We start from the raw sequence: 22,072 nt of genomic DNA, 5'->3' as shown, positions 1-22,072 counted from the left end.
CCAGCTCTCTCTGCAGGATTAAAACCAGACACATGAGCGGGAACTTGTGTGTTTCGGTTTTTAGTCCAGAACATAGAAGATGCTCCTTCATCCACGTCTGCAGGAGTTAAAACAGCTTCTACGGGACACATCATCCTCACAGATGCGTTCAATCCGCATTTTCATCGTCATTATGAGCAGCTTTTGACTTTCAGAGTGTAGAAAGCCTGAAGCGTGAGCACCAGCAGCCTTGGTTTCCATCAGAGCGAACCAGAGAGACGGCGTGTTAGCGGGCGGCGCATTAAAAACACGCTCGGCCAAAGGGCCGTGGCCTGCAGACACCATGCAAGCTTATGTTTTTACTGCACTTCTGAGTGTTGGTAGCGTCTCTGCTGGCCTCTCTGGGAGGACAGCAGTGGCGGTGACACGTAATTTAAAAGTACAGATGAGCCCAGTGGCTCCGTGCGGATGCTGATACGCCGTGGCACCCAGAAGGGAAATTAACAAATGGCCTCCTGTTTATTTTTGGGCTGTGTTTGCAGTCCTTGCTCCGAAGTGTTGCACATGTTGTCTGAGCTTTTGGGACATAAACCAGCTGTGTGTCCACTGCAGAGCCGGCCTCCTTTTCCTTTTTTTCCCCCTTCATTACAAATCTTTGGTTTTTTGCAGACTGTTGCAGGTTCGTTGTAGTGAATCTTCCGGACACACACGCTGCTGTAACCTCGGTTTATCTCCAGCGTTTATCTGACAGTCCTGCATGCAGCGCCTCAGATCTGCTGCTGGCCGCTGTGGAAACGTCCCAGAAGGCTTTAAAGGGAAGCGTCATGGAAGTATTTAAACTTTTATTAGATAAATGTGGCTTTCCAAACAGGTAAAAGCAGCGAATGGTCCTTCCTAAGCATCTGCTGGAGCTGAGCAAAAGGTGGCTTCGCAGGCCGTAAAACAGGGGGGTTAGGTCTAAACTGGGTCTTCGTCGTGTTTGCAGTCGGTCCATTCCCTGTAAACCCAGTCATGTGACTGGAATGGCTCGACTTTTGACGCATATCAGCGAAGAACAATCTCTCCTCTGTCTGATCCTGCTGGCACTGCTCCGGCGCCGATCCTCCCACGGTCTCCCTCTCCTATGATTATTTTATCATTTTAAATTCTTCATGCCGCATTGTGGTGGCAGCGGCCCTGCTAGAGCAGAGCGGCGCGTTGGCCATGCCGCACATTCACACTACAGTTATTTGGACGGCGCTTCAGTGTGGCTCTGTCCCGGTCCCTCGGTTGGATTCTGCTCGTCCATTAGTGCCATCTGTGCCTTCATGCGCCGTCTGTGAGGGCCCCATTGACGCCAAAACGATTGGCATTTCTCTGGAACAACCAGAGGGACCGTGCCCAGAGCTTTTAGCTGCCAATGATGTGCACTTACTCTGACAAAACCAGAGAGGATGGTGGTGGGGGGGGGTGGAGGCGAGCAGGAGGCCTGGGCAGGAAACAGCTGCACCTACAGTCCTGCTGCTTCAAATGCCACTTATCCCTGCACCAACACACACACACACACACACACACGATGCACGGTCCAAAGGTGTTTGGTGATTTGCATTTTAGACTTGTAGCTGCTACTGTTCTGCATGATGAGCTCCTGCCTGAGTGAACAGGTAGCGGAGCAGAACCTGCTGACCAGGCGGTTCATCCTCATCATGAAGACGTTACACCAGCTTCCTGTTTCTACGTCCTGTTCAGGAGAGGAAGTTCAGACCAGACCAGGCCATTTTACAATCACATCATCTCGTATGAATCCTAGTACCTGAACCATAGACTGTATATAAAGAGATGGACGTAGCCTCCGTGACGTCACCCGTGAGTGTCTGAAGAGCTGAATTGAAGCTCGGTGGGCGGTTCCTACCATCACCATCTTGGCAGGGGCATGTGTGTCGTTTCACCCAGAAAATACAAATATGGGCAAAGAGGTGGAGCTGAGAGGGGGGCTGTGAGCGTCATGGTGGATGATTGACATCAAGCGAACTCAGAGCTTTCTGTAGCTAAGAGCTAACAGAGCTAACCTGGAGATAACAGGAGCTAACCAGCTAACGGAGGTAAGCGGGCTAAAGCTAAGTCACGTTGTTAACCGGCTAAAAACCGCGGTTGTTCTACGTTCTTCTGACTTGAAGCGGGAGATCGGGTTCCTGTCAATCGAAAGGACACGCCCCTAAATATGCTGAACTTCGAGATTAACTTTACTTTTAAATGTAGTTACAAAATCATTCACTCCCCCCACAGTTGTCATGAAGGTAGACCTGACCTATTAAACCTAAAATGTTTTCGTACCAAGTTGTAAACATGTTTATTTCTGCTGTAAACATGTTTATTTCTGCTGTGAAGTTGGTCTTTTTAACATGGGAGTCTATGGGGATTTGCTCTGTTTTGCAGCCCCTAGTGGATGAAGGGGGAACTGCAGTTTTATGCACTTCAGCATCGGCTTCACTTTTAACCACCAGATGTTGCTGCTTGGTCTGAACCTACAGCAGTCCTGCAGGAACTACAGTCAGCATCCCGGCTGGAATTTGCTCCTTGTTTTAAAAAATGTTTGTCGGTGAAAAGTTGACGTTCATGAAAAAATCTATTAAAAATCTAGAGAATGGGAAGAAATCTCTGTATGCATGGGACAAAGCTAAAAACAGTCCAAAATGTGTGACGAATGAAGATGAACTGTAAACTGTCCTCCAGTCCAGTGGTTCCTAATCCCCCCACCCACCCCATGTGGAAACAAGGTTTATGCTTTCATTAGCTGCTTTTCATCACTCTGTTTCTGTTCAGAAAACCATGTGACCTTACTTTTCTGTTTGTTCCTCAAATCAAGTCGGATCATCTGTACTGGGACATTTCTCTCATCTCGTTAATGAAACTGTGCAAAGTTTGTTTTCAGGCCCCCAAAAACACCCGAATGATTAAAAAGAAACACCTGAACTCGTCTCTCCACCTAAACCCCATCGGCTCGGTGTAGCCAAAGCCTCAGCAACCTCCTGGGCTTCTCAGAGATTCTCTGGTGGTCTCTCTGACATCTTTTTCAGGGAAAGTGTTGCTGATTTCAGCAAGACAAACTCCAACAGATGAGTTCATGGTTAAGTCCAGCTGCTAAACAGCGCAGCCAGAAGAAGATCCATCAGCTGTAAATATTTCCACATTCAGCTTCAACTTTTCTATTTTCCAGCAAACATAAAACATCAGCGGTGATTTTTATCGATTTAAACTTGTAAATCAATTTTTAATCAAAAAGATTTTCTTTGCTTAAATTAAAAAAAAAGTTTAACACAAGCCAAACATAATTATCTGACATATTTCTCTCTTAAGCAGCAATATGTTAATAAAAGGGAAGAAAATAAGAAATGTGAAGAATTTAACCTTCAGTTTGTCTTTTCTGGTTAAATCTGGTTTTTTCTGCAGTAAACGGGAGCCAGCGAGTCTCCGGCCGTCTGCAGACCATATGCTGCTGCTTGCTCGCCTAACTTTTTACTGCAAGCTGTCGCTCTCTCCCTCCCTGCTCCCCGGGTCAGTCAAGTCGCCATCAGAGCCTGATTACCCATCATGCACCAGGCTACTGCAGACGGCTGCTGCTTGTAAATATGCCGTTTGCGAAAGATGCCGGCTTTTTCTGCGGTTGCTGTGATGATGACGGCTGCTTGCAGCATCCAGACTTTGCCTTGCTGCTTCACTTTTAATGCAGTTGCAGATGCGGGTCATAAATATGTGTTTATTAAACATTAAAACGTCTTTACATCTGGTGTGGAGCTGCACAAAAAATGAGCTAAACATGTTTATTAAAGCATTAAAGCAGTTAAAGGTGGCCCATCCTAACACACCCTTATCTCTGCCAACCTCCTGCACAAAGCACTGATTTAGCTAAATCAGAAATTATTAAATTATTGTTGGGTTGAGCAGAAATGCCCCAGAAACTGCAGAAATAACCAGAAATAATGCATGATACATGCAGAGAAACACACCACCTCACACCCGTAGTTGGTCGTAACTCGGTAGGTACAATATCGGATTCTTGGCTGATATCCGATATGCCGATATTTTAAAACCATTTGGCCGATAACTGATTTGATTCCTTTCTTGTTTATGTATTAAAAACTGAAGGTGCTAATTTCACATCCTGGCAAAAAACCACAAATGTATTAGATGCATGTAGGTTATGTCAGTTTACGGTTGTCTGGTGACCCGCAGTGTGAGAACCACCGCTCTGCTGGATGTAGATCTGGTGACTGTGGAGCCGTTGGAGGACAGTGAACTCATCGTCATGGTGGAGATGATGTGAGCTTTGTGACATGGTGCATCATCCTGCTGGAAGTTTCCATCAGAAGATGCTACACTGTGCTCAGAAAGGGATGGACATGGTCAGCAGCAGGACTCAGGTAGGCTGTGGAGGTTAAACCAGGTCATACTGATACTTCCATCCAGCATCAGAAAGGATTTGTGACCAAAACCAACAATAAACAAAGAAACCCTCCACTAGAGCTGGACGATATGACAAGAGTCTCGTATCCCGATTTCGCTCATTTTATATCCCCATATCGATAAAAAACTGTGTCATGTTGTGTCACTCATCAGTTATGTGTCAGATGTTGCTAGGCAACGGCAGCAGAGATCTCCTTCCATCTGGGGGAACTATGGCCGTATGACGTTCCACAGGTAAAATACCTGCTGCAGCGTCTGGTCTGGAGTTTATTACGAGCTTTCTCCTCCACTTGACGCTGCTTTTGCTGCTTTTGCTGCTTTTGCTCGTTGATTCTATTCTTTATGCTGGATTATTTATCCTGATTCCTGTGCAGGTGATAAAATGAGTTGTGTCGGAGTCCGTTGTCGGGACTGGGAGCTAGTCTGTTGTCGGTTCCTCATCGGTCTTTTTATATCCAAACCGCATCCAGACAGAAGTTTCCCTCTTTTAGGAACAAGCTCGTCGGTTTGGGTTGGCTGCTCATCTTTTAGTGAATTATCCTCTGAAACACGTCTGCTGCCGTCTTCCTCCATGGTTGTTTATGTATTGCAGCGTGCCGTAAAGCGCATCTGGACGTAAAATACTGCAGTAAAGCAGCTTATAGTGGCGTAAACGATAGAGCCTCATATGAAACAAGACATTTTCTATTGTCCGGATGATGCATATCGTCATCTCGCCCAGCCCTAACCCACCTCAACACGGCTATTCCCCCTGGAATTAATCTTCAATAAGTGGAAGGAAACATGTCTACTGTCATTGCAGGATGTGTGGAAAATCCCCACTAGATGCACTTTGACCCCTGAAACACCTGAATCCAGGTGGGCTTGGTTATAAAGCGCGGTCTCATCTGGTCCGGATGGGAACTCTTAGTTTTCGTATGGCTGTGAACGCATCACGAGCACGAACCTCTGCAGATTAACAGCCGGAAACACAAGTTGATTCAGCAGGAAATTTGCTTTTCAGAGAAATCTGACAGCTTGTGTCGTTAAAGCCGTGATAAAAGCCGTATCCAAACTGTCCTGCAGCAGGTTTTTATGGCTTCAGTCGGAGTCCAACTCTCCGCAGCCACAGAGCAACACCTCCAAAGGGTCTCCGGTTGATGCAGAGCCATGAATGTTTTAAAACAGACGTTCTTTCCATCAGGACTATCTGCTGCTGCAGTCAACATTTTCCTGATCTTTTTCCACCTTAAAGGGACATTGTGCAACATTTACATCCGCCTGACGTTGGAATCGTTGCTACAATTCTAACGCATGCGCGTTCTGGCGCCTCACGTTCTGATAAACAGGCATCGTAACGACGGTAGCCAACGTGGATCAAAAAGTCTCGGCAACATCCAGAAATAAAAATATTATGACTATGATAAACACAACCGAATGAAAAACGTTTCTTTTGGCCAATTTCGGCAGCGCAAGAAGAAAGTTAACGTCGGCGTCCCTTTTAAAACCCGTCTCCGTCTGCAGCTCCTTCCACCTGGAGAAAAACAGTCCGATGTCGATCCTTGCTTTTTGTATTTCCTGTTCACGCTGCCTTTCAAGCGTCCCTTTGTGCTTCTCGGCGATGGCGAACAGGGCTCCCGTGCTGCTGCTGCATATCCGTGGTCCTCCATCTTTGTTTATAACAATTTAACAGGATTTTCCCCGCTGACGGCGAGCCTTTGCTTCTCGCAGCTTTAAGCGTTTTAAAAAGCCCAGTAAAATGCCTAATTTAGGTCATTGAAAGAAATAATTTGATCTAAAGTTTAAAATGCAGTTCTTGGATTAACTAAACAAGTGGAACGCATCTGGAGATTTATAACAAGAATTGGCGCTTATTTATCTCTCCGTTGGGGCGGTTTGTCCCTTCCCGGAGGCCGTATCACCATTGCAGACTGTCATGGCGCGCCCTGCTGGCTTACCCGTTGAATGGAGAAACATCTAAAATATTTCGTTTTATGTGAATGTGTCAGGCTTCTAACGGAGGTCGTAATACACTAAAGATACAGAAATCAGTTTTGGTCAGTTAACAAAAAATCTTACACAGTGTCCCTTTAACAGCCGCATGTGCAGAAAATCTCCTTCCTGTTTGTGCTGAAAGCACATCGGTGGTCTGCACAGGACCCGAACCCCATCCCAGACCTCGTCTCCCTGCAACAGGATCAGGGCTCCAAGTCCTGCTGGAAGCAAGGCTTTGGTTGACGTGTTAAATCTCTGATCAGGTTCAGCTCAAAGCAGCGCTTCCTGTTGGAGATGAAGCGCAGATGGGAAAAGGAATCTCGAAGGCGTCTTGTTTTCCAGCTTTTTCCTGCTAAACTTCACAGGAGTGAAGTTGCAGGTTTTTTTTCTCTGCATGTACCTTATGTGCCTGTATAATCTTTATTCATCTCATTACAATCCGTAGAAATAGGCGAGTTGTCAGCGAGCATGGCGCATTTGGCCGAGTCTCAGGTGGCTGTGATTTCCCAGCAGGCCAGATGGCGGCTCTGTGTGGGCAGTGCGTGTGTGTGGACGAGGGGCTGCGAGAAGACGGCCAGCAGCCTCGTGGAGGGAGGATTGCTCACACTCTGGCTCTCTCCTCTGTCCCTCTGCAGCTGTGCTTCTAACTCCAACGTGAACTTTTAATGTGTTCAATATGTGGCAGAGGACTGGGAGTAAAACAGAACACATGTCTGGTGGCTGAGGCCTGACAGGCGTGGACTCGGAGGGGACGGTGACACGGCGCCGACTCCTTCTCCGGGTTTTATTTGACTTGTGAAAGTCTGCTGCTTCCATCAGACTGCAGGGCTGTTGGTCCGCAGGAAGAAAAGTCTGCAACTGTTTCGCAGTTACATCCGACAAACAGGTTGTTTATCTGTTTATCTGGAGAGGATTCTCATGATGTGTTTCTGAGAATAGGACCTGGTCTAGTGTTGGGAATGATCCGGATCACCGTCTGGATGCAGGAATGTTGTCATAAATTCTTCCTCATTGTCAAATAAAAACCATTTTCAACATTTTGGCATAAAACTCCACAATAAATGGTGAGAAAATCCAGAAGTTCCAAACAAGATATCAAGATTTTAAAGATATATGTGGAACCTGGCAACATTCTGGATACTACCATCCAGAACAGGAACAACGTTCTGGATACTACCATCCAGAACAGGAACAACGTTCTGGATACTACCATCCAGAACAGCAACGACGTTCTGGATACTACCATCCAGAACAGGAACAACGTTCTGGATACTACCATCCACAACAGGAACAACGTTCTGGATACTACCATCCAGATCAGGAACGACGTTCTGGATACTACCATCCAGATCAGGAACGACGTTCTGGATACTACCATCCAGAACAGCAACGACGTTCTGGATACCACCATCCAGAACAGGAACGGCGTTCTGGATACTACCATCCAGAACAGGAACAACGTTCTGGATACTACCATCCAGATCAGGAACGACATTCTGGATACTACCATCCAGAACAGGAACAACGTTCTGGATACTACCATCCAGATCAGGAACGACATTCTGGATACTACCATCCAGAACAGGAACAACGTTCTGGATACCACCATCCAGAACAGGAACGACGTTCTGGATACTACCATCCAGATCAGGAACAACGTTCTGGATACTACCATCCAGAACAGCAACAACGTTCTGGATATTACCATCCAGAACAGGAACAACATTCTGGATACTACCATCCAGAACAGGAACAACATTCTGGATACTACCATCCAGAACAGGAACAACGTTCTGGATACTACCATCCAGAACAGGAACAACGTTCTGGATACTACCATCCAGAACAGGAACAACGTTCTGGATACTACCATCCAGAACAGGAACAACATTCTGGATACGACCATCCAGAACAGGAACAACATTCTGGATACTACCATCCAGAACAGGAACAACGTTCTGGATACTACCATCCAGAACAGGAACAACGTTCTGGATACTACCATCCACAACAGAAACAACGTTCTGGATACTACCATCCACAACAGGAACAACGTTCTGGATACTACCATCCAGAACAGGAACAACGTTCTGGATACTACCATCCAGATCAGGAACAAGGTTCTGGATACTACCATCCAGATCAGGAACAAGGTTCTGGATACTACCATCCAGAACAGGAACAAGGTTCTGGATACTACCATCCACAACAGGAACAACGTTCTGGATATTACCATCCAGATCAGGAACAACGTTCTGGATACTACCATCCAGATCAGGAACGACGTTCTGGATACTACCATCCAGAACAGGAACGACGTTCTGGATACTACCATCCAGAACAGGAACGACGTTCTGGATACTACCATCCAGAACAGCAACGACGTTCTGGATACTACCATCCACAACAGGAACAACGTTCTGGATACTACCATCCAGATCAGGAACGACGTTCTGGATACTACCATCCAGATCAGGAACGACGTTCTGGATACTACCATCCAGAACAGCAACGACGTTCTGGATACTACTATCCAGAACAGCAACGACGTTCTGGATACTACCATCCAGAACAGCAACGACGTTCTGGATACCACCATCCAGAACAGCAACGACGTTCTGGATACCACCATCCAGATCAGGAACGACGTTCTGGATACTACTATCCAGAACAGGAACGACGTTCTGGATACTACTATCCAGAACAGCAACGACGTTCTGGATACTACCATCCAGAACAGCAACGACGTTCTGGATACCACCATCCAGAACAGGAACGACGTTCTGGATACTACCATCCAGATCAGGAACAACGTTCTGGATACTACCATCCAGAACAGCAACGACGTTCTGGATACTACCATCCAGAACAGGAACAACGTTCTGGATACTACCATCCAGAACAGGAACAACGTTCTGGATACTACCATCCAGAACAGGAACAACGTTCTGGATACCACCATCCAGAACAGCAACAACATTCTGGATACTACCATCCAGAACAGGAACAACGTTCTGGATACCACCATCCAGAACAGGAACAACGTTCTGGATACTACCATCCAGAACAGGAACAACGTTCTGGATACTACCATCCAGATCAGGAACAACGTTCTGGATACTACCATCCAGAACAGCAACGACGTTCTGGATACTACCATCCAGAACAGGAACAACGTTCTGGATACTACCATCCAGAACAGGAACAACATTCTGGATACTACCATCCAGAACAGGAACAACGTTCTGGATATTACCATCCAGAACAGGAACAACGTTCTGGATACTACCATCCAGAACAGGAACAACGTTCTGGATACTACCATCCAGAACAGGAACAACGTTCTGGATACTACCATCCAGAACAGGAACAACGTTCTGGATACTACCATCCAGAACAGGAACAACGTTCTGGATACTACCATCCAGAACAGGAACAACATTCTGGATACTACCATCCAGAACAGGAACAACGTTCTGGATACTACCATCCAGATCAGGAACAACGTTCTGGATACTACCATCCAGAACAGCAACGACGTTCTGGATACTACCATCCAGAACAGGAACAACGTTCTGGATACTACCATCCAGAACAAGAACAACATACTGGATACCACCATCCAGAACAGGAACAACATTCTGGATACTACCATCCAGAACAGGAACAACGTTCTGGATACCACCATCCAGAACAGGAACAACGTTCTGGATACTACCATCCAGAACAGGAACAACGTTCTGGATACTACCATCCAGAACAGGAACAACATTCTGGATACTACCATCCAGAACAGGAACAACGTTCTGGATACCACCATCCAGAACAGGAAAAAGAAGGTGATCTGTGGGGTTTTTATTTCGTGGAGTGGATTGATAATCAATGCGTCTAATATTGTATCCATATAAAATGATTGCCGGATTAGAACATCAGATTGAAATCACTATGTGATGAAATGAGCTGATCGGTGTAGGTCCAGTCCAGTTCACATTGCAGGAATAAAACTAGACAAATTAAACTGGTACCTGTTTGTGTGTGTGTGTGTGTGTGTGTGTGTGTGTGTGCGTGCGTGTGTGTTAGACATGATTTAAACATTTAAAAATGAAGACATATTGAACTTTTTTGCTTTGCAGTGAAAAGCAGAGCTGTAAACTCTGTAAAGCACATGTTGCATACTTCAGAAACGTGACTAACGTTACTGCCCCCCTAGCAGGACGCCATCCTGAGGTAAATGCAGAGCTTACAGTCAAATGTAGCGCAGCAGCCAGACAACACACACTAAAACAAGACCTTTTATATGCGGCTAAAGCTTCTGGAACAAGACTGGAAGTTCAAACAGATTTACTGCAGCTAAATAAATCTTAAAAACTGACACACAGTTGATGTTTTATTTGGGAAATTGGCTGGTGATGTAGTCTGTAAACCTGGTTATTATGCAACTTTTTCTCTGGTCTGCTGTTTAAAAATCAAAGTAAAACTCAGCAATACTGAGGAATCACGATTTAAATCGAATCGGCACCCAAAAAAAATGGTTAAAAATCAAATCGAGAGAAAATCATGTCGTCCGAATCTATAAAGCAACGAGTGTTCCCACCGATGAAAAACTACAACTTCTGTAGCTGTTCAGGTAAAAATCAGTCAGAATGTGACAGATATGCGTGTAGCAGAGTGGAACGTGAACAGCTGGATCCGCTTTGCAGATTTCCTTGTCAGCTCAGTGAGACTTTTTATCAAAACAACAGACAAGTGTTAGATTAATGAGTGATGAGTTCTGCTGTTGGAGGAAGTAAAGCCTAGATTAACTAAGCTACTGTACGGGCTGCAAAGCTCCAGTGTGAAAGGAAAAAAAGTCTGTGTTCTGGTAATGAAATCTTTCAAAGCCTGTAGCTTATCACTGCAAAATAAGCATCTTGCAACTGGATTACAACTCTCATGCTTTGCAAGTGTTTTCACACTCCAGTCCAGATGGGAGATTCATTCTGTAACCTCAGTGGAAGCTGCTTCCATGCATGTTTTTTCCTTTTCATATTGTAAATATGACACACTATATAATCATTAATGCATCAAGCCAATACAAACATTTGGGAAGGAGTTAATACTCCATCAGCTGTGTTTATTTCCTGGTAGTTTTTTTGTTTTTCTAAAAAACTGAATGTATGTAAACTGATTAAATAGAGACACAAGTTGCAGATTAGTTTCGCTCACGAATCGTAAATGATTCTGGGTTATTCGCAGATGCACAACCAAGAAAAGCGAAGAAAATGTGGAAGTTAAAGGCTGGGAGGCTCAGACTCTGCAAGTGTTTCCTCCAAACCGAAGGTGTGATGGTAGTTGTGAAGCATCAGGTTTGGATCCGATTCAGCAGCAAACAGAAAATCTCCTGTTGTTGTGAAACCGAGGGAAGTTGCAGCCTTCCTCCTCGCTGCAAGCTCCTCTGGTCTGATCACAGGGACGGCCTGCAGTGTGGACACTTTCCCAGACGGCTGACTGACTGTGTGCAGATGTAGCTTCACCAGATGCACGTGCGTGTGCACGGCAAGCCAGCGAGCGTTACATGATATTGTTATGTAGACTTTGCATCTCTCATATTTCCAACAAACCTGTTTTCAGGAAAGGAAAACGTTGATATAAACGCTGTAAATCTGTCCGTTTCCAAGTTCCAAGTAGGAAACGTCTGCTGGTGACTTTCAGAAATCCAACATGGTTACATATCTGTTTGTCTTTTTATGTTTTTACTATCACAGTGGTTTAATTCCAGGTCATTTCCTGGTCAGTGAACGCAACAACGAGCGAATTCTGCTGGTTTTCTGATGTTCACCTCACCACAAAGTAACATTTTAATGAAAAGCATGACTGAAGCATCAATAGAAACAAAACATTTCTATGTAGATTCTTCGTTTATTCCCATAAAACCTGCAGGAGTTCATTCTGTGGTGTCCCTCTGGTGTTAGACCAAGTTTAGTTGCATGTGTTGGTTTCAGAGAGCTGCAGCGTTGGACAAGGCTGCAAGAGAAGCAGAATCACTTTAGGAAAACAAATAAATAAATACCACAAGGCGTTAACTTCTCCAGCTTTGCTTCAAATTACAAGCAGCAGTCCGAGTGTCGAACGTGTCTTTGGACCGGAGAAGCTCCTGCTGGAAAGCTGATGAGTGTTTATAAAACAAACCTGAGAATAAACAAGCATGACTTGGTTTCATTTGACTTGACAGACAGTTGAATAATCAGAATATAAAACACTTAAGTCATAAATCTTAACGTCTTTACGCCAATGATGTACGACTTTATGCTGCTAATTTAAACCCTGAGAGCTCCAAAAGCGGTCCTCCTCGAGACCCATCGGACAGTTTGGTCCTTGTCCTGCATCGGTTGCACAAGTAATCAGCTCCGTTTAGAAGGAGTTCAGCTTTCCATGACTTCATGAAGAAAACGCTGCAATACCGCTGGAACTGGCGGGGGCGGTGTTGAGCTGCACTGCTGACACGAAACTAACAAACCAGAGAAGAAGAAGAGGAGGAACAGGAAGATGCAAGATACAAGGACTTTGTAGCGGTACTTTACCGCATCCAGACGGTTTTTTAAAACACGGACGTTAACTCTGAACTAAACATCAACTATGGTTAACTAAAACCACGGCAACGTGAAAGATGCATGGACGTACGAGGGCGGCGACCAATGGCAACGTCTGAAACCGACGTCCCTGTTTACGAACATAAAGGAGCAGAAACAGTTTGGTTAGTTAATTCAATTCAATCCAGCTTTATTTGTACAGCGCCACTTCACAACAATGTTGTCTCAGGACACTTAACACACACATCATTTCAAGCCAATTCATCCATATCCTATAATAGAAACTAACTGGTTGCATCGAGTCATGACTTGGATCCAATCCTCCATCCTGAGCTGCACGAGGCGACAGTGGGAAGGAAAAAACTCTCCTTTAACAGGAAGAAAACCTCCGGCAGAACCCGGCTCAGGGAGGGCAGCCATCTGCCTCGACTGGTTGGGGTGGAGACGACAGGAAAGACAGATCAACATGTACAACTGCACTTATTCAGGAAGACCTGCGGAAAAAAGGAGAAATAAGTTAGAGACGGCAATATTGACATATATTTATACATTAATATATTAGATTAATAGAGCGAGGTACTTCTCAGTGCATCAGGTAACATCCCCATTGCTACATAAGTAATGGATGGCTAGACTACCCATAACTATAAGAGCAAAGAGCAGAACCTGGACAGTTGGGTCCCGTACATGCAGACTCCAACTCAGGAGATGCTCATATCCTAACTATAAGAATCATGGAAAAGGAAGGTTTTCAGCTCCATCTTAAAAGTGTGGAGGGAGTCTGCCTCCTGAACCCACGGTGGGAGCTGGTTCCATAAGAGAGGAGCCTGATAGCTAAAGGCCCTTCCTCCCATAGGACTCTTTGAGACTCCGGGAACCACCAGTAAACCTGCAGTCTGAGAGCCAAGTGCTCTATTTGGAATATATGGAACTATGAGATCTTTTATGTACAATGGAGCTTGGTCATGGAGAGCTTTATATGTGAGGAGAAGAATTTTAAACTTTATCCTAGATTTAACAGGGAGACGGTGTAGAGAGGCTAAAACTGGTGAAATATGATCTCTCCTGCTAGTCCTCATCAGAACCCTCGCTGCAGCATTTTGGATCAGCTGGAGACTTTTCAGGGCATATTTGGGACAACCCATAAATAAGGAATTGCAGTAATCCAGTATGGAAGTCATAAAAATAAAAAATTAACTCGTGTTCAGCTGAATTTAGACCGGACAACGACGTCCCCGGCTTCCACACGGGACGGGGGATTTAGGAGCCTCACAAACTGTAAGTCCTGATCACTGATGTCGAGATGATAATCAATGCTTTTATCTGATCAGCACGAGACCCCAAGGAGCGGAGCCGTCTTCTGGTGGTCCAGAACTCCGCAGAGGGTCTTCTGACTTGCAGATGAGATTATATTCATCTCCGGGGTCAGACTGACGTGTTCTGTCGTAGTCGTCCAATCAGAACTCCTGATTGGTTCCCCACACTGGCTTTAGGACTCCAGATGTTTCCAAGCAGAGTGGGATCACCTGACCCAACCTTTACGTGGTCCGGACTCTGGATGTCTTTAGAAAACACACTCCCTGACTGATTTTACATTTTAAACCTTTATTTCTTGTATGTTAAACATAAAATACATCAATATCATTTGGACGACTTGCTGCACAAATAAAAGGTTTATTTAAAGTCTAAAGCAGGGGTGCCCAAACTTTTGGCCGCCATGGGCCAAACACTTCCACTTTAAGGATGAAACACAAGTAAATGTATGAAGTTATTTTAGTTATGGTTCAATAGCTAATACAACGTATTTTTCCTTTTTGGGCAAATAAAATGTTGCATAAAAAATCAATATGGCAAAAGAACAATAAAGCCACAGTTAAAGGGGCAAGAACCATTAATTACAGCCAAACTGCAACATGTCGACAAGAAGAAACAGCGTGTGGAACAAGGCAAGGTGCTGATACTGAGTGGGACACATGAAGCTGGTCGGAGGACATCACCAGTCTCTCCATGTTGGGTTATACCTGGCTCACTGACAAGTTGAGGATGTCGTTGAGGTGAGTCAGTCAGGGTCCCTCTGAGTCTGGACCATAGACTGTATATAAAAGATGGGCGGAGCCTCCATGACGTCACCCGTAGGTTTCTGAAGAGCTGAATTGAAGCTCGGTGGGCGGTTCCTACCATCACCATCTTGGCAGGGGCATGTGTGTCGTCTCACCCGGAAAATACAAACATGGGCAAAGAGGTGGAGCTGAGAGGGGGGCTGTGAGCGTCATGGTGGATGATTGACATCGAGCGAACTCCGAGCTTTCTGTAGCTAAGAGCTAACCGAGCTAACCCCTAGCTAACAGGAGCTAACCAGCTAACGGAGGTAAGCGGGCTAAAGCTAAGTCACGTTGTTAACCGGCTAAAAACCGCGGTTGTTCTACGTTCTTCTGACTTGAAGCGGGAGATCGGGTACCTGTCAATCAAAAGGACACGCGAGTTAGAAAAAAATTCACTCCCCCCACAGTTGTCATGAAGGTAAACCTGACCTATTAAACCTAAAATAGATTTTTAAACCAGGCTGTAAACATGTTTATTCCTGCTGTAAACATGTTTATTTCTGCTGTAAACATGTTTATTTCTGCTGTAAACATGTTTATTCCTGCTGTAAACATGTTTATTCCTGCTGTAAACATGTTTATTCCTGCTGTAAACATGTTTATTTCTGCTGTAAACATGTTTATTCCTGCTGTAAACATGTTTATTTCTGCTGTAAACATGTTTATTTCTGCTGTAAACATGTGTATTTCTGCTGTGAAGTTGGTCTTTTTAACATGGGAGTCTATGGGGATTTGCTCTGTTTTGCAGCCCCTAGTGGATGAAGGGGGAACTGCAGTTTTATGCACTTCTGCATCGGCTTCACTTTTAACCGCCGGAGGTTGCCGATTGGTGTGGATGTATCGAGGTTCATGACATTTGTTATTGTCTTTTCATCAAGCTCTGTGGGGTATTGATATAAACAACGACGAGTACCCGCCAGCACTTTGCTGGCGGGCTGATTTTGGCCCCTGGGCCCCACTTTGGACACCCCTGGTCTAAACAGTCTAAGTTGGGATTCCGCCGGTACCTCCGGCGGTCCGAGTCGAGCCTGCTGGACACCGGTTTTCCCTGCTAGCGCTGTGGGATACGTCTGAGCAGGAAGCCGGTGGAGTGTCTGGAATGAAGCTTGTTCGTCATCCCTCTAACCCCTCCTCATCCTGCTGTTGTCGCTTCACTTCTCCATCTCTCCACCTGACTCATCCACCCGTCCATCTGCAGTCACGCTCCCGTCCATCTGATGACATTCCTCTGACGTTCCGTGCTGACATATTCAGACTATTGTTCTGCCGCTCCGGGTGGCGCAGGTGGGCCTCCGTGTCCCCAGTATGGCCCGGCTACAAGGCGCCGCTTCCTGCCAAGTCAGGCCGCCGTTCATCCGGGGAACAGGGGAGCTGGAATGGGTTGGACCGTATTGTGCTGCACCTGCTTTGCCCCTCTCCACCCCCCCCCCCTCCCTCCTCCTCCACCGTAAAACCCGTAAAATCCACTGAACTTAGCCGCTCTGATGGCCGCAGCCAAAACAGCATCTGATGTGCCTTATTTGTTGACTGTGTGAGATTAGATGCAGAGGGTACACGTCGAGGGGCTTACCATGCACCCCTCCACCAGACACCCACCGAGCCCTGCCAAATAATGAGAAATGGAAGATTCTCCAGCTTGTCTAAAGCCCTCGTCACAGTCGGCCCGTGCACGCTGGCGCTCCTAGAGCCAGACTGTGGAGCAGATACTGTAAGAGCTCCTGCAGCAGAGGAGCTGGCTGCAGAAGGAGGCGGCTCGGGAGCCAACATGCTGGTCAGGCTTGTCTGTAATACCGCGACGGGAAGCGTCCACCGCCGCCGTTTGTGCAAGAATGTGCCTTTGTGTTGTTTAAGAAAAGGGGCTGAAGCAGGTGTGCAGCTCAGATACGGCTACGCACACATCAGATGAGCAAATAAGTGCTTCCAAATGAAATTCTGCATCGGATGCAACATTTTTTTCAGATTTAGAGTGTAAATGTTGGTGTGAAAGCAGCTTCTTTAGCAGGATTATTCGTCGTATTAAAGGCCGAGCCGTCACCGACTGAAGGAAAAAAACAAAAAGACAAAGCATCACTAAAAAAAAAAAATTTGCATTTATTTAACTATTAACTTGATTATTTTTGCTTTAATAACTAAATAAACCAAATTTTCTCGATTAAATTAACTTGAAATCCAGATAATTGAACGTAAGTGAATCTCCTGCGTATTGAGTGAGTTCAGCTGGAGTCGGATCAGTTGCAAAGACTTCTGGGAAGTTCATGTAGCAGAAGAAGAATATTCTTTTATTCTTATCAATCCGTTTTCTGTTTACATTCAGAGCTCGTTGTTGTTTTCTTCGGTTTGCAGCAGGACTTCATAAATACTTCATTCTGCTCCTCCTGGGATTTATCGTAGTTATTTAGAGATAATCTTTTGTTTTATTTATCTTATTTATGTAAAAAGGAAACAAAAACAGAACAAAGGAAAAATAATTATTAATCTGCTGGTCGACATAAAACTGATGGTTTGTCTCGATACTTGGTTTGCAGTAACATACTAAAATACTCTGGAAATACACGATTTCATTTTGTTTTATCAGCTTTAATTTGTTCTTGGTTTCATTTTCTAAAAAAAAATATATTTATATCCTTTATAAATAGTTTTGTTTTTTTGTTTTTTTTAATTTTGTTTCGTTTTGTTTGCATAATGACAATAAAGTTCCTCCAGCCGACTCCATCCAGGTCACTGAGGTCTGCAGACCAGATCTTCCCAGTTGGAACTGGTCCGGCTTCATTATGAGCCCCCCTCCCACATCAAACTGGCCCCCCCGCTCTGGAAACGTGGCAGTTCAGCTTTCAGCCAAGCTTGAAAATTGTGTTTTGTTTTGTTTTTTAAATGGATTTTAACTTCTAAATTTCTCTTTTAGACTAAAACAATTTTTTTCTTATTTTATTTTTTATTTTTTCTATTTTGTTTATTGTGTTTTTAGTTTTTGCAGAATATTCTGCCTTCTAACTGCCACTTCTTTAATATATCTTCAGTTCTTTCAGTGTATTTTAGTCAGAATTTTTTGAAGTGTATTTCATAGTTTTCGGGTTTGTTTGCTTTGCTTCAGATGTGTGTGTACTTTATCTCCGCAGCCTTTTATTGTCTTGTTGGAGCCCAGATTTTCTGGCTGTGTTTATATGTACAGCACGTTGGCACGGTGCGTAAAATGTGCTGTATAAACAGGAGGATCAGCGTTTGCTTGAAACTCCGACATAAAACTGTCACGTTGAGCCGACTTGAGGTGGATAAACTCGATTCAGTCGCTTGATGTTATTAATGGAAACGGATGAAGTCGTCTCAGCTCCGCTTTTATCGTACACGATGGAAAACACGTTGAACTTTGACCTGGTGGCTGAGAGAACGCCGAGACCCCAAACAGAAACACAATCTGAGCTTTATCTTGTTTTTGCACCAAACTGAACACACACCTGAACACACACGGTGGGAGTGTGTCCTCTGCTTCCAGGTTTCAGTTCTGCTACACGACAGCAAGTCAGAGTTTTCATCCATCAGCAGGTGGAAGAGATGCAGAAAGAAGCAGCTCGATGTGAGTGTGAGTGTGTGTGTGTGTGTGTGTGTGTGTGCGGTCAGAAGCCGACAGGCTGCTGAGGATTCGCTGTGCGAGAGCTCCCTCTTGGTGCCAGTCGGCCTACTGTTGATGAGCAGGCTGCTGCTGCAGAGGGAGGCTCACACACACACACACACAAGCTGAACACTTGTGTGATGGAGAATTAACCGCGGCTTCTGATTTTCTGATTTTTTTCAGGAAATTCTGCCAGAAATTGTCTGAGTGGAGCTGGTTTAACTGGCAGAATTTATTTCCCCGAATTTGTCAGTTAATCAGAAATCAGTGTGATTGATTATAAAAATGTTGAGCTGTTTATTTTTATTTTATTCCTTTAGTTTTTATATAATTTTGTAAAAACGACATTTTTGGTTTATTTTGTTTTTATAGCCTATAATTATAAAAAAAAAAAAAAAATTATAAATTATAGATATTTCTGTGAATATCTATTAAGAAATATCTATATATAGATTAATATGTATAATTAAATAAGAAAATGTAATGGTCATTATCTTTTTACAATTAGTATGAATATTGTTTTATTTGGATACTTGAAAATAAAAAAAGAAAAAGTTAAATCTAAAATTGAAATTAAAAGCAGGAATTTTATTGTTTTGTATTATTAATATATATATATATATATATATATATATATATATATATATATATATATGAGAAAAAATATGAGAAAATATAATGTAAACATAACATCTCTTTTTTTCAGATGAATATAAATAAATGCAACAGAAATAAGCTGCAGGATATTTAACTCTGTTTGTGTGTGTTTTTCTGTGTGTGTGTTTTTCTGTGTTTTCCAGGGTCGGTGTATAAATTTCAGCCGAGTGCAGCATCAGTAGAGGAGACCAGCTGCGTGGAGGCCGACGTGTGCGGATCACTGTGGACCAGTTTCAGGGTTGTAAAACCACTATGGGTTCACTCGGCTTCACAAGTTTCTCTCTCCTCCTCCTCTGTCAGTCCTTTGAAAGCACACGGTGCTGAATGTTAATATTCAGATTTTTACTCATTAACTTATTTCCTTCCTACGTCTGAAAGCAGATGTTCTTCCTGTTCTTGTTTCGCTGAAACCAACCGAAACGTCGGCGCGGCCCCGAACACAGCACTCAGAGCCGGTTAGCTTCTCATGCGCACCAAAGGCTTAACATATTCTGACCATATTGTGCCTTCTGTGAGAAACCTAATTTCATGCACACAGACGGAAGCTATCTTTAAAAAAGAGAAGAAGAAGAAGAGGACATGGGGAAGAGGCGGTTTGCCTTTGGCGTGGAAGTGGGAAAAATCCCGGTGGGCCTCACAAGTGCAGAAGTCCGCTGCCTCTTGGCAATGTCTCATCAGGACTCCTGTCCAACTTGGGCAGGCCCGATGCCTGCCGGCCGCCCTTTGACTGGCTTCTCCTGTCATTTCATCCCTGAGAAGTGCACACGCATGACAAACTGTAGACAGGGTGCCCCAAGGTACTGGAAGCACCAAGACTTTGCCCTTTAGTTCTTTTTTTTACCCCTTTTTGTGAAGACACCTTCCTTTCATTATGCACTCGGGACGGGGAAATTAATAGAGCGTTATCGGACCGCAGGACAGCCTCCCGACCCGGACCGTCCCCAGCTACGTTTGAGGGATTGATGCCTTCAAGACCCTGACACGGCGCTTGGTGTTTTTTGCCCCGGTTTTCCAGCGCAGTCTGCTCTCTGCTCAGTAAGGCGTAGCACATCACGGCCGATAAACAGGCCTATCAGTTAGGACTCCAGCTACGGATACGGCCGGCGAGTCCCGCCTCCACCCTCACAACTCGCCGCCACGCCGCGCCCCAATATCAAAGTTTAATTAAAATAATTAAAGGCAACAGCAAGCAGCAGCCTGTGAAGACCTGGCTGCCTCTTTTTTTATGCCTTTTGACTCTGAATGAGGCGTTACTGTGTTAAGTACAGGGCGCCGTGGTGACGGCGCGCCACAGCCACAACGCAAACCCAAAGCAACGGATGCGACGGACGGATAAGTATTGTTCATTTCCAGAAATTATGCCCCCCACCCAGCCAGCCCGCCCCTTCCGTCTCCCTCCACCCAAATCCCAAAAAGCAGTGTTTGTATTTCTAGATATTGTGGACTTCTCAAGCGCGCTGTCATGACGCCGACCCCAGATGATGTTAGTGTGAGCGGAAACACTGTGGGGGAGGAAAAGGGGGCAGCAGCTGAAGAAAAAGGCTCGAATGATCCAGTCACTTCGGATACCGTACTTCAGATGCAAAATGGATATTCGAGTCGAAACCTGACAAAGCGTGGCGGCTTTGACGGGAAGCGGTATAGACAATGACCAGTGGCTGGGTCAGTGGGATGTCTCTGTGCAAGCAGGGAAGCTTATCAAATGACACTAAAAATAAGTTCAACAACCATCAAGTTTGAGGGGGGACATGGGTGTGCATCTCGCGTCGGCAGCGGCGAGCAAACTCACCGGTCTAATTATTCCTTTGTTTCCGCTCCAATCCCGATTCGGAAGCAGAAAAATCCCCCCCCCCCACCACCCCACCACCCCACTTGCTCCCAGTCAGGTCCTTCAGGGTTTGCTGGTATTTCTGTCCGCCTTCAACACTTTCAGCCTCCTGCATGATTTTTCTGCAGGTTTGACACGAAACGAGACGTCGGGCCGAGTTTCACCTCCCGGATGTCGTCTTTGTGTTCCGGAGCCAAGCGAGCGAGTTACGTTGGGGTTCGCCCACCGTGTCGTTTCCACACGTTAACACACCCCATGCTGCTTATTTCTAACACCTTTTATACTTTCTTGCCTTTTTTAAAAATTTTTGTAACAAAACAAAACATAAAACAAAGGAAAAGAGGCTTTTTGGCTTCGATAAAAATTCAGTATATTTGTATTTTTTATCCAAGTAAAACTTCCTGTTTGAACAATTTGTTCACATTTTGATTGTAATTTATATTTTTATCTTTCTGCTCAGTTTAGTCTCCCAGATTTGCACCGTTTCCATCTGTCCATTCCACGTGCAGTCAAGCGAGATTGTAGCTTTTTTATGTTCGCTAGCACCTTAAAGCCCCAGTTGGAGGCACACAAACGTGCACGTTTCCAGACGAAGCAACACAAAGTGCATCTTTTCTGGGTTTTACACTGTTTTCCTCTGAATGTTTTACTCTGCAAGCTGTTGTGTCAATTATACAAATAAGACAAAGTAAACAATGTGTTGTTTTGTTGTTTTGGGTCATTTCTCCTGTGTGTCTGGTTTTAACACGTGTGTGTGTGTGTGTGTGTGTGTGTGTGTGTGTGTGTGTGTGTGTGTGTGTGTGTGTGTGTGTGTGTGTGTGTGTGTGTGTGTGTGCTGGTAGGGGTGGACACGCTAAAGGGGATCTTTAATTGGGCCCTTACAGATTTATAGGGCCCGACAGGGAACACGATT

The 22,072-nt window shown here is 44.8% G+C and overlaps 1 protein-coding gene across 1 annotated transcript in view; it reads left to right on the top strand.

Moving 5' to 3' along the window:
• The window catches only part of antxr2a (ANTXR cell adhesion molecule 2a), a 104,957-nt gene extending 83,385 nt beyond the window's left edge, over nt 1–21,572 (top strand). Inside the window, exon 17 of the mRNA XM_079252150.1 lies at nt 19,475–21,572. Coding sequence (XP_079108276.1) covers nt 19,475–19,513 — 39 coding nt within the window. The 3' untranslated portion in view covers nt 19,514–21,572. The remainder of the gene's footprint in view (nt 1–19,474) is intronic.
• Nucleotides 21,573–22,072: the final 500 nt, after the last annotated feature.

The sequence above is a fragment of the Telmatherina bonti genome (genome assembly GCF_933228915.1).
Source record: "Telmatherina bonti genome assembly, chromosome: 13".
Classification (NCBI taxonomy): Eukaryota; Metazoa; Chordata; class Actinopteri; order Atheriniformes; family Telmatherinidae; genus Telmatherina; species Telmatherina bonti.
The sequence above is the reverse complement of the archived record's forward strand: the minus strand, read 5'-3'. Positions and strand labels throughout refer to the sequence as shown.